The sequence below is a fragment of the Platichthys flesus genome, chromosome 5 (assembly GCF_949316205.1).
Source record: "Platichthys flesus chromosome 5, fPlaFle2.1, whole genome shotgun sequence".
In the NCBI taxonomy this organism is placed as follows: domain Eukaryota; kingdom Metazoa; phylum Chordata; class Actinopteri; order Pleuronectiformes; family Pleuronectidae; genus Platichthys; species Platichthys flesus.
In genome coordinates this window covers 27993462-28006946 of record NC_084949.1, presented here as the reverse complement: position 1 = coordinate 28006946, position 13485 = coordinate 27993462, and the positions used below count along the sequence as shown (strand labels likewise).

The window sequence follows — 13485 nt, the reverse complement described above, 5'->3', positions numbered from 1 at the left end:
ATCTGACTGACCCTTTGTTTTATTGAAGAAACCATTTTGTTTCACATTGTTTTATTCCCTCAGTGAAGATTTTCATGGTTAACAATACAAGATGTTGACTGTTGCATTAGTATGATATATTAGTGTACTTCACTTTATTGAGTCTGGACGACAGGAGGAGGAGCTGAAGCCTGAAGTGTCCAGTTTGACCTGCAGGTGGCGCAACATGAAGAATCTGGATTCTTTCTCTGAGGAAAACGAATGTTCAGGTGTGAACCAATCAGATCAGATCTGATCCCACCAGACCACATGAGTCCACATCCTCTAACAGAGTCCTTTCAAATCCATCCTGGTCCACATGTGAAGGACGTCCTCTCAGCTGACGTCCTAACAATCACAATATCAAAACTGATCACAAGATAGAGATCAATACTTTCATTCACATGCTCCCACACACGCACACGTCTGTAAACTCAGACTGGTCTTTACCACAGGACACGCGTGTTAATCTGCATGTAGGTCAGGAAGTGAGATCTGATCCCAGGAGACACCGGCCCTGTGTGCATCACGTGTCCTCATGGCAGAAGCTCCGTGGGGATCTCCACAGTCCAGGGGTCGCGACCTCCTCGGGAGCTCAGGGGCTCTTTCAGCCAGCGAGGGTTGGACAGGTGAGTCACGTGTTTCTCCTGCAGACCAACCAGAACGGCCGACCTCTCCAGGTGCTGAAGCTCCTCCTCCAGCATGGTGGCGGGACACACCGAGGTCACGCCCACATCCACCAATCCTGAAAGAGATGCATTTCCACAGGTGATGCCTTCAGGAACCCCACAGAAAACACAGGTCAGTTCCCACCTGCCACCACGCCGCGGCCGAACCGCTCCCCGGACTCCAGGAGACCGTGGATCTGAGCCTCGGTCATCCCCAGTGGGCCGCGAAGCACCGCCCGCCACTCGTCCCCCTCCCAGTCCCGCTGGGCAATGTGGACCGCCAGGGTCTGGTTCTCCAGCGGGGCCAGCAGGGGCCTCCAGCGGCTCTCCAGCGTCTTCACCCCGTCCAGAATCAGACCGGCGTACGGCTGCCGGAACGACAGACACCACACCTGCACCGACATGTCTGCAAAACAAGCGCACCCCACACCTTCTGACGTGTGAGGGAAACAAACATCCCCCCTCAGATGTGGAATGAAGTTTGTCACAAACCGGTTTCCGTACAGCTCAAAGTCTCGGCGGTGAAATCCTTTGATCTAACTTTAATTCAGCAGTTTCTCAGTTTGATGACGTTGATTCTCGCTCGTTGGTTTTTACAGAGAATCTACTTCCTGTTTACGTTTTTCTTCTGTGTTAAACAATGTGCAGCTCCTGAGCAGCTCGGTGGATATACTGCCCCCTACACAATCACCAAGCTACTGCAGCAGGTTAGATATTCCAGTATTTTCATTTCACCCTGATAAAAAAATAAAGTTACACAAAAACCTTAAAATAAAAAACTCATTGCTCGAGATGAACAAAATCTTTTTTTCAATCTATTGTAATTTTCATTAAAATTAATAAAAGCATGAATCATAAATAAACAAGGTAACGCAAAAATACGAGAAGAAGAGGGAGAGATTGGGTAGGAAGAAAAAAAGGCAGGATAACAAAGAGAGAACTGGAACGAGTGGCGACTGTCAGAGAGAGAACAAGAAGAAGGGAGTGGGTGAGAGGAGAGGAGCAGAGTGGTGGGGAAGGTTAAGCCTGTTTCTGTGGGTGTCTCTGGAACCCACCCCGTGCTGCGTGGACAGATGTGTGGACGGACCGCTAGTGATCACTGAATGTTTGGTGAATTAATGAAATCAATTGATAAAGAAGAATTTCATAACGAGCACAAGCTTTTCCTTATAAGTATAAAGTTTATCCCATAAACGTGTTTGATGGATTCTAACGGATCCTTTGAAAACGTGTTGTTCACACTTTGTGTTTGGTCACATGACACCAGCCTGGTGCACAGCTCCATGAAGAGATGATGGTCTCACTCTGCTGCAGAGGAAGTGGACCTCAGAGCTTTAACATCTGCTGGACAGATGTGAGAACAGCGTGTTCATGAACATGGCGTCACAGTCACATGTTACACTGACACACGTGTGTCAGTTTTCTATTAAATATGGTAAAATGTTTATTAAACAGTTTTCTCAGAGACTTAAAGATGCTCTGCTCTTCATCGACTCTTCTTCATTCTGTAAATGTCTCATTCACTTTTCTTCTGCTGGTTTCCATTATGTCAAACTGGTGATTTTGTTCTTTTACCTGCACCAAGGACGAGATGTTTCCACCAGTTTGTTTGAAGAGGAAAGAAAAGCTGAGTCATGATTCCAGTGAAGTCGGTGGAGGATGTTTATTGAGCATTAAAGCAGAGACAAGTAGAAACAGAACTTTTCTCTCTGAGATGTTTTTCTTCTCGTTACATCTGGTTTGTCACAGAGGAAATGATCCATGTGTTTGACTCATAGACTGAATATAAAGGCTTTGACTGGGATGTGCTGCTGTTATACTGCAGCGCCACCTGTGGGTCAAAAGTAGAAAAGCCACCACCGCTCTGCACCTGATGCACAAATGAAAACGTCCCATTTTTAAGTCCAGAGTTTTGATCTTTTGTGTCAAAGACAAAACTCAGATTTTAAACTCAAAGTGATTTGATTGTGTTGAACTTTGTGTTGAACTAAATCAATTTGTGACGTGAATCCAGGAACTTAAGATCATAAACAAACATATACACAGAATGTGGTTCTACACACATGGAGACACACTGAGGGACAAAGGTGGACAATAATAAAGACAAACTTAAACACACTGTATGTGACTCTTTATAGAGGGTTTATATATTCTGCTTGTGTTGTGTCATTTCAATAAACACATTCTTCATGTGAATAAACACAATCGGGGCAGGAAGGTTGCTGGTTTGAATCCGGTTCAGATGGGGTCTTCCTGTGTGTGGTCTGCATGTTCTCCCCGTGTTTTCTCCAGGTGCTCCGGCTTCATCTCACAAACACATGCAGATTAGGGGTTGTGTAGATTGGAGACTACACACAAGCTGCTGCTGCTTCAGCCTCTGGATCCTCAGGACACAGCTCAGCCTCCGTCCACACACACTGTCCTCTTCACACTGTCCTCTTCACACTCACCTCCACTCAGACTTCCACCTGTTGAGAGAAGAAGACATCAGTGTCACAGAGACTCACTTCAGCAGCTGTGAGTCAGTGATGCAGCTCATCCAGTAGAAAGAGCAGCAGGGACTTCAGTCCTGTTCAGAGGTGGAGCAGCTTCCTCTCTGCTTCATGTTCACGTGTTGGAATGAACACGCTAAGAGCTCAGTGTGTGTCCTCTGCATGTCAAAGTGCAGAGTGGACACCTGAGAGGTAGATTTACTGCTGTTACAGGTGAAGCCATGTTTCACTGTGTGTTGATGAACATCTGCTTCTGAAAAACTGGGACCAGAGGAGACAGATGGACCTCAGCAGAGGTTCTGCTCTGTATAAAGAGCTCCTGGTTACCATGTGATGAGGAGAGGCTTCAGTCCCACTGATCTCAGAGCTGTGACAAAGATCCACCTGATCAGTTCTTCACTGATGAAGTGAGAGGACAAACTGTCTCAGATCAGATGAAGACGACACCGTCTCTGTCCCTCGTGTGAGGCTGTCAGCTGTGGTCCAGCTTGTGTAAGTTACAGCGCCCCCTGGTGGCATCTGGTAAAAATATATCACGTGACCACGACATAATAACGTGTGAACGAGATAAATAACTCGAGCCCACGAGATCTGAATCTGTTGTTTACTAACAAGACGAGTGGAAGACAAGAAGACACACACTGTCTCACTGTCTCTGAGGACACACACTGTCTCTGAGGACACACACTGTCTCACTGACTCTGAGGACACACACTGTCTCACTGACTCTGAGGACACACACTGTCTCTGAGGACACACACTGTCTCACTGACTCTGAGGACACACACTGTCTCTGAGGACACACACTGTCTCACTGTCTCTGAGGACACACACTGTCGCACTGACTCTGAGGACACACACTGTCTCACTGTCTCTGAGGACATGCACTGTCTCACTGTCTCTGAGGACACACACTGTCTCACTGTCTCTGAGGACACACACTGACTCTGAGGACACACACTGTCTCACTGTCTCTGAGGACACACACTGTCTCTGAGGACACACACTGTCTCACTTTCTCTGAGGATACACACTGACTGTGGACACACACTGTCTCACTGTCTCTGAGGACACACACTGACTCTGTGGACACACACGGTCTCACTGTCTCTGAGGACACACACTGTCTCACTGTCTCTGAGGACAGACACTCTCTCTGAGGACACACACTGTCTCACTTTCTCTGAGGATACACACTGACTGTGGACACACACTGTCTCACTGTCTCTGAGGACACATACTGTCTCTGAGGACACACACTGTCTCACTGTCTCTGAGGACACACACTTACTCTGAGGACACACACTGTCTCATTTACTCTGAGGACACACACTGTCTCTGAGGACACTCACTGTCTCTGAGGACACACACTGTCTCACTGTCTCTGAGGACACACACTTACTCTGAGGACACACACTGACTCTGAGGACACACACTGTCTCATTTACTCTGAGGACACACACTGTCTCTGAGGACACACACTATCTCTGAGGACACTCACTGTCTCTGAGGACACCCACTGTCTCACTGTCTCTGAGGACACACACTGACTCTGAGGACACACACTGTCTCTGAGGACACACACTGACTCTGAGGACACACACTATCTCACTGTCTCTGAGGACACACACTGTCTCACTGACTCTAAAGACACACACTGTCTCACTGTCTCTGAGGACACACACTGTCTCTGAGGACACACACTGTCTCACTGTCTCTGAGGACACACACTGACTCACTGTCTCTGAGGACACACACTGACTCACTGTCTCTGAGGACACACACTGTCTCACTGTCTCTGAGGACACACACTGACTCACTGTCTCTGAGGACACACACTGACTCACTGTCTCTGAGGACACACACTGTCTCAATGTCTCTGAGGACACACACTGTCTCACTGACTCTGAGGACAGACACTGTCCCTGAGGACACACACTGTCTCACTGTCTCTGAGGACACACACTGACTCTGTGGACACACACTGTCTCACTGTCTCTGAGGACACACACTGTCTCAATGTCTCTGAGGACACACACTGTCTCACTGACTCTGAGGACAGACACTGTCCCTGAGGACACACACTGTCTCACTGACTCTGTGGACACACACTGACTCACTGTCTCTGAGGACACACACTGTCTCAATGTCTCTGAGGACACACACTGTCTCACTGACTCTGAGGACAGACACTGTCCCTGAGGACACACACTGTCTCACTGTCTCTGAGGACACACACTGTCTCTGAGGACACACACTGTCTCACTGTCTCTGAGGACAGACACTCTCTCTGAGGACACACACTGTCTCACTTTCTCTGAGGATACACACTGACTGTGGACACACACTGTCTCACTGTCTCTGAGGACACACACTGTCTCTGAGGACACACACTGTCTCACTGTCTCTGAGGACACACACTTACTCTGAGGACACACACTGTCTCATTTACTCTGAGGACACACACTGTCTCTGAGGACACTCACTGTCTCTGAGGACACACACTGTCTCACTGTCTCTGAGGACACACACTTACTCTGAGGACACACACTGACTCTGAGGACACACACTGTCTCATTTACTCTGAGGACACACACTGTCTCTGAGGACACACACTATCTCACTGTCTCTGAGGACACCCACTGTCTCACTGTCTCTGAGGACACACACTGACTCTGAGGACACACACTGTCTCTGAGGACACACACTGTCTCTGAGGACACACACTGACTCTGAGGACACACACTATCTCACTGTCTCTGAGGACACACACTGTCTCACTGACTCTAAAGACACACACTGTCTCACTGTCTCTGAGGACACACACATGGACCTGTCTCCAGGTCCTCTGGTGTTTTGGGGACAGGATGAGTCTGGAGACATTGAGATGTTCTGGGTGAGTTAGAGATCAACTGAACCAACCAGACGTTGATTTAAACTTCTCTTATCCGTCCCTTTAAGGAGAGTGTGCACCACACAACAGTGTAGAGTCACTGTGGTCAGTGGGCGGAGCTTCTATACGGGTTGATCTCCAACTTAACCTGGAGCAGGTTAGCTGTTCATCAGAAGTTACCATGGTGACTGACCTGGTTAAGAAGTGGACGAGCTTCGTAGAACTGAAAAAACTAAACCTGAAGTTAACCTGATAACCACAAATCCTGCTTGGTAGCACAGACCCTGGATCTGTGATACTGACTGTGTTTAGTAACATACTGATGAAAGCAGCGTGGACTGACTCCACCATCTACTGACCTCAGAGTCTCCAGTCGACAGGTTGGACTCTGCTGTAGATCAAGAAGCTCCTTCAGGTCTGAGACCTTCAGGTCGTTGTAGCTCAGATCCAGTTCTCTCAGATGAGAGGGGTTTGACCTCAGAGCTGAAGCCAGAGAAGAACAGCTGATCTCTGACAGTCTGCATCTCTTCAACCTGGATAAAGAAATATGAATATTAGAATGTGTCCTCCTGTTGTTGTGGATCATCATCATGTCAACACAGACTCTCAACATGCTGCTGACCTCAGTCCAGTCTGTGACCTGAAGATAAATATCAGATCAGACATGTTGGACCATTGTTTCATTCATCAGCTTCTTCTCTGTGTGTTGGTCACTGAGCAGGTTTGTGTAATTAAACACTGTTTAAAGTAGAGATGGCTCCTGATGTCACTTCCTGTTTGTTTCTATACTTATCAACTGTCCAACGTGTTTCAATAAGAATGAGTCTTATTTTGAAAACCTGAGGAGGACGAGTTCTCGGCCTCAGTCCACATGTTATTTACTGACACTTTCTTAGTGATCAGGAGCAGGTGAGTGCAGGTGAATGGAGTTGATGAGGTGGACGTGACTGACAGGCTGGGTGAGTGACAGATGACTGAGGGTCAGTGAGCAGAGCAGAACTGAGACAATTTAAATAAATAATGACCCAATAAGAAAGAAAGTCTGAAAAGTGAAGAAGGATTTAAGGACCTCAGAGTCTCCAGTCGACAGTTTGGACTCTCCAGTCCAGAACACAGCAGCTTCACTTCTGAATCATGCAGGTTGTTGTTGAAGCTCAGAACCAGTTCTCTCAGATGTGAGGGGTCTGACTTCAGAGCTGAGGCCACGACTTCACAGTGAGTCTCTGAGAGTCCACAACCACTGAGTCTGTAATTAAAGAAAATATCAAATCTGAGAGAATTAAATCAGAAAACACAACATTCATACAAAACGTGATCATGTGACCCTCACCCTGGTAAATCCCCTCTTTGTTAAAACACTTCTGACACACACACACTGACACACACTGACACACACACAAACACACACACACACTGACACACACACAAACACACACGCACACACACACACACACACTGACACATATACTTACACACACAAACACACACACACACTGACACACACACACACAAACACACACTGACACAAACTGACATCAAACTGACACACACTGACACACACACAAACTGACACATACACTCACACACACACACACACACTGACACACACTGACACACTCACACACACACACACACACACACTGACACACTCACACACACACACACTCACACACAAACACACACACACACACACACACACTGATTGAACATGTTATTGATCATGTCTGGACTCACATAAACTTCCTGCAGTTCCTCACAGCTGGGATCAGTCTCCGTCGACCCTGGTATGTTGTGTTGAACTTCTTCAGGTCCAACTCATCCAGAACCTCCTCTGACATCTGCAGCATGTAGGCCAGAGCTGAGCAGTGGATCTCAGAGAGTTTCTCCTTCGATCTGTTCTTTGACGTCAGGAACTGTTTCATCTGCTGATGAACTGAGTGGTCGTTCATCTCAGTCAGACAGTGGAAGATGTTGATGCTTCTGTCAGGAGAAATGTCATCACTCTTCATCTCCTTCAGGTTGTTGATGACTCTCTGGATGATCTTTGGATTTTTCTCTGTCCGACCCAGCAGGCCTCCTAGGACTCTCTGGATGATCTTTGGATTGTTCCCTGTCCGACCCAGCAGGCCTCCTAAGACTCTCTGGATGATCTCTGGATTGTTCTCTGTCCGACCCAGCAGGCCTCCTAAGACTCTCTGGTTGGACTCCAGACTGAGGCCGTGAAGGAAGCGAACAAACAGGTCCAGATGACCATTTGTACTGCTGAGGGATTTCTCCATGGTTCTCCACAGGAGGTCATCCAGGGAGAAGGTTCTGACTGTGTTCCCATATGGTCCTAAGAAGTTGTTGAGTTCTTCTGTGTTCCTCTCGGTGTAACAGTGGAACATGTAGACTGCAGCCAGAAACTCCTGAACGCTCAGATGAACAAAGCAGTAGACTGATTTCTGGAAGATCACACACTCTCTTCTGAAGATCTCAGTACAAACTCCTGAGTACACCGAGGCCTCTGTGACATGAAGACCACACCTCTCCAGGTCTTCTTGGTAGAACATGATGTTTCCTTCCTCCAGATGTTTCAGTGCCAGCCTCCCCAGCTTCAGGAGAACGTCCCTGTCAGCCTCCGTCAGCTGCTGTGGAGTCGTCTCATGTCCCTCACCGTACTTGATGTTCTTCCTCTTTGTCTGAACCAGCAGGAAGTGTGAGTACAGGTCAGTCAGGGTCTTGGGCAGCTCTCCTCTCTGGTCTGTGGTCAACATGTGCTCCAGAACTGTAGCACTGATCCAGCAGAAGACTGGGATTTGACACATGATGTGGAGGCTCCTGGACGTCTTGATGTGTGAGATGATTCTGCTGCACAGCTCTTCATCACTGAATCTCCTCCTGAAGTACTCCTCCTTCTGGGCGTCAGTGAAGCCTCGTACTTCTGTGACCCTGTCAACACATGCAGGAGGGATCTGATTGGCCGCCGCAGGTCTGGAGGTTATCCAGACGAGAGCCGAGGGAAGCAGATTCCCCCGGATGAGGTTTGTCAGCAGCATGTTGACTGATGACCTCTGTGTGACCTCAGACACAAGCTTCCTGTGGTTGAAGTCCAGAGAAGGTCTGCTTTCATCCAGGCCGTCAAAGATGAACAAAGGTTTACAGACAGCGAGCGTCTCTGCCGTGAGCTTCTGTAACGCTGGATGGAAAACATGGAGCAGCGTGAGAAGACTGTGCTGCTGGTCCTTCACCAGGTTCAGCTCCCTGAACGAAAGCACAGCCAGCAGACCCACATCCTGGTTCTCTAAACCCTCTGCCCAGTCCAGAGTGAACTTCTGCACCGAGAAGGTTTTTCCAACGCCAGCGACTCCGTTGGTCAGGACGACTCTGATGCTGCTCTGCTGGTCAGTGGAGGCTTTAAAGATGTCGTGGACCTTGATGGGAGTGTCGTGGAGGATCTTCCTCTTGGAAGCCGTCTCAAGCTGCCTCACCTCATGTTGAGTATTAACCTCTTCACTCTGTCCCTCTGTGATGTGGAGCTCAGTGTAGATTCTGTTGAGGAGGGTTCTACTTCCTGTTTCATCACTTCCTTCAGTCACATGTTCACATCTCCTCCTCACACTGAGCTTATGTTCATCTGAAACCTCCTGCAGACCACGATCTGCTGAAAGACAAGAAACAATGTGAGAGACAGAGAATCTGAGAATCTGCTGATTGTTTTCATCAGATCCAGAAAAACTAGAGAAAATAAAAGCTTTTTAACTTTGTGCTTTTCTAACGATGTTAAATTTTGATGCTGTTTGAAGGAACAAAATAAAACCACATGTGCTGTTGTCAGAAGTGAAGACATCAGCAGACACATGTACAGTGCTGCTCTGACCGGCTGTCTGACCTCCAGCTCCTGTTCTGGATCTTTGTCCACACTGGGGACAGGAGGAGTCTCCTGAAGAACCAGACTGGTCCCAGTATGAGGTGATGCACTGTCTGCAGAACCAGTGTCCACAGCTGGTGGAGACTGGATTCTTCAGGACGTCCTGACACGAAGCACAGCAGGACGACTGCTCCTCCTCAGAAACATGACTCCTCTTCCTCTCCCTGTGAAGACATGTCCTGATAACTCACATGTCTCAGTCACAGGTTGTCATCACTTCTGTCAAGGAGGTTTTGTGTATGTTTGTGTGTTGGTTGGTTCGTTAGTGGGATTATAAAAAACAACAGATTACCAGTAAACTTGGTGGAAGGTTGTGGTCTGTGAACCAGATCGGGGGGGGGGGGGGGGGGGGGGGTCCACTTTCACAGACATGTTCAGAGGACTGATGTTTACCAGTGTGTGGAATTTGGTGCAGATCCAAATCCACATGAGTCTCTGAAAGTTTAATTAAAAGTGTACGTACGCACACCTGATCACAATGTTCTCTTTATAAATCCCAGTCCACCTGGAGACGTTCGTACGTGGATCTGCCTCTAACTCCGCCCACTTTCCACCATAAATGGTCAAATCAAAGCACGGCACGAATTTTAAATTATGCTGCTGACCAATGGGTTTCCTCCGTGAGTCCTGATGGAGTCACGGCATCAAGCGATGAGAAGAGGAAGTGAGACTTTGTGACACTGACATCGAGGTGTTATTGAGATGGAGGTAGAGAACGACTTCATGGGACAGCAGTGATGTCACTAATAAAGAAAACACACTGATACTCTGCTGCTGCTGTGGATAACACAATGTGTGAGATCAGAAATCGCTGAACCCTCTCTTCTTCCTCATCCTTCCATTTGCATGCACACATCCCTCAGAACCCTCAGGAACACGTCATGGGGGATGTAGAAACACGTTTCATGAAACCAAAGGCCTATTTTTCGGCCTTCATGTCTAGTCAAAAGCCTGAGGCCCCTTGGCCTCTTGTTCTTGAAAGCTACCATCTTAGGAGCCCACAGGAAGGTGTGACTCTATTGGTCAACCACCATTTTGAGAGCCCCTCACTTACATAAACACACTCACATACACATCTTTGTAATAGTTAGAACTTTTGTTAGTAACTTGTGTTTTTATACTTTATTATATTCTTTCACAAATGTTCTTTCATTAATGTTGCATAAGTGAATTTTGCCAACCTCTACACTGTCAAGAACTCATAACCTTTAATAGTAAATATTGAAATTTCTAATTGAACTAGATCTAAATGAGACTGATCTTAATCAATAAATATTCTCCCTTCCTTTGAAGGGTGGTGCCCCGAGGTAAGTTTGACCAACTCAAGTTATGATTTAATAATTTGATTTTGATTTTGCTCTGTAACTCCGCTGTTAAGTCGAATCTAAACGTAATTTGCTGTAAGTTGTTTTATATATTTTTTAATTAAAGGGCTCGTGTGGAACAGATACGTCGCGTGCGCAAAACTAAACTGTTGGTTTTAATGTAAATGATGAATTGGATAAATAATCTATTTCAGTTCATCACCTCATGTCTGCGTCGCCACTTTCCCGTCTCCAAAACGCTCGTATGCATGAGTCAGAGTTTATTTTTATGAATCCCAACGTTTGCGTGAGAAGTGGCTAAGCAACGGTTATAAATGAGACCCCTGAGCTCTTTGAGTGATTCTGAGAGATTAGTCACCAACTTCAATGAAGCTGTGTCCTAATGCAGGGGCCACACTAGAGGAAACTAGATCCTCTTCAGAGCAGGTCCCAGTAGAAACAGTCTCTTACTCTGTGTGTGAGGGTCCAGGTTCATTACTGAAGACTGGAGGATGTCTCATGGACCAGTCACTCTTCAGAGACAGACAGCTGGACCCTGGAGACTCTGCTCTCAGTCTCTGGTCCTGACCTCTGCAAACACAAACATGTTTTTATTCAGAACACATCATTCACTGGTTCATTCTGTGAGGATTCAGTTTGGAGCTTCACATGTTTGCAGCAGGTCTCTTACTTTGTGTGTGAGGGTCCAACTTGCTCTGAAGTGTCCTCGTCCATGTTGCACCGGCTGCGGCTCAGTTGTGGTTCAGGCCACGCTGCTCTTCTAGATATTCAAGGTCTGGTCTATTTCCTCTGGTTCTGCGCTCAGTTTACAGCAGAACAAAGTGAAATGATCTTTCACACCAGTTTCAATGTTAATCTGTTGAAAACGTCACAAACACAAATATTTACACTTCCTGTAGCCTACCCATTTCAAAATAAAAGCATTTCTGCGTGTCTGTTGACCGAATTAATTAATTTACTTTAAATGTTTTATTGTGAAATAGAGTCAGGGCTTCATAGTTTGTAGTACTGGTATTTATTTGCGTACACAGGAGTACTTATATACAAGGGAATACAGTGATCACATCAGAAACCTCAGGAAGGACAAGAGTCTCTAATTAGTCCTTTGAAGGCTCTTTGATCCAGACCTGCTGTTCACATCTGTCTCTGGATCAGTGAAAAACACTGACTGTGAAATAATATGAATGAATAATATAAATGTAGCTGAACACTCACCAGCCTCAGACTTCACGTCTCCTCCGTCTGCTCCTTGAAGTGAGAACGAGTCTGAACACTTTCACTTTCACTGGAGGCTCCTCCCCCTCTCTGCAGTTACTGGACGTCACGTGACTCTTTGTGTGTGTGTGTGTGTGTGTGTGTTCTAAAATTAAAACTGCTGTTTGTAACTTAACTCATGAAATAGTTTTTTTAAAGACATTTATAATAACAATAATAATAACATATATATTGTTATTAACTGTAACAACATCATGTGAACTCGATGAAGACGTGTTTCCTTGAGATCGGTCTGATCCGTCAATAGTTTGTTAAAATGTGGAAAACTCCCAAACGGCCCAACTCCATCAAATGAAGCCTGAGCTCAAACCCATGTTTCCTCCTGTGAGTTGAAGGTTGTTATATTTGGTGTTGGAGCTGAATGTGTGACTCCATCTGCAGAACTCTGCCACGTCAGGTCACATTCATACAGTCCAGTCACAGTGTGGTTTATAGATCTAGAGAAATACAGCTGCATTGTGTTGCATCATTTGACCGTTGTGTATTTCAATAACTGCTGAGACTTGCATCCCAACAGTAACAGTGTTTGACCACAAGGTGTCAGCAAAGAGCCAGAGTACCTGGCTGCAGACAACATGGTTTTCCCATCAAGTCTAAACTGGATGAACTGGAATTCCACCATAGAAACTACTTTCTATGAAAACAAGAAACAAAACTGACGTGAGTGTAAATTCTATTTCACAGAAACTTGACCAAAGCCTTGATCATCTTTTCATTGGATTTATTTGACATGTAAGTTGTGATTTAGTGTTTCATTCACAAACAGAATAAAACAAGTTGATCTCAAAGCTTATTGGAGAATCGTGAAAAAAAACGTTTTAATTTGCTTCAAAGATAAACACACGTTTGTTTAAGTATAAACACAAAATACTAAACTCTCACACATGAAGGAAGAAAACCATAG

The 13485-nt window shown here is 46.2% G+C and overlaps 2 protein-coding genes across 3 annotated transcripts; both read right to left on the bottom strand.

Annotated features, from left to right (window-relative positions):
* Positions 1 to 34: 34 nt before the first annotated feature.
* Positions 35 to 1331, bottom strand: zgc:110222 (uncharacterized protein LOC550336 homolog). 2 transcript variants are annotated; one of them, XR_009920744.1, is made up of 3 exons: positions 832 to 1331; positions 469 to 763; positions 35 to 366 (listed from the first exon to the last, which is right to left on the bottom strand). XR_009920744.1 is itself a non-coding variant. In XM_062388426.1 (2 exons), exons 1-2 carry the CDS (start codon positions 1088 to 1090, stop codon positions 555 to 557), a joined length of 468 nt encoding a protein of 155 aa, XP_062244410.1. In that variant the 5' UTR covers positions 1091 to 1331; the 3' UTR covers positions 35 to 554. The 2 variants fall into 2 exon arrangements, 1 of the variants encoding a protein (XP_062244410.1); XM_062388426.1 differs by having other exon boundaries at positions 35 to 763.
* A 1469-nt stretch (positions 1332 to 2800) lies between these two features.
* LOC133954131 (protein NLRC3-like) lies at positions 2801 to 12157 on the bottom strand. Its single transcript, XM_062388447.1, has 7 exons — positions 11977 to 12157; positions 11757 to 11876; positions 9912 to 10145; positions 7806 to 9716; positions 7141 to 7317; positions 6431 to 6604; positions 2801 to 3154 (listed from the first exon to the last, which is right to left on the bottom strand). The coding sequence occupies exons 1-7, from the start codon at positions 12018 to 12020 to the stop codon at positions 3133 to 3135; spliced, it is 2682 nt and encodes an 893-aa protein (XP_062244431.1). The 5' UTR covers positions 12021 to 12157; the 3' UTR covers positions 2801 to 3132.
* Positions 12158 to 13485: the final 1328 nt, after the last annotated feature.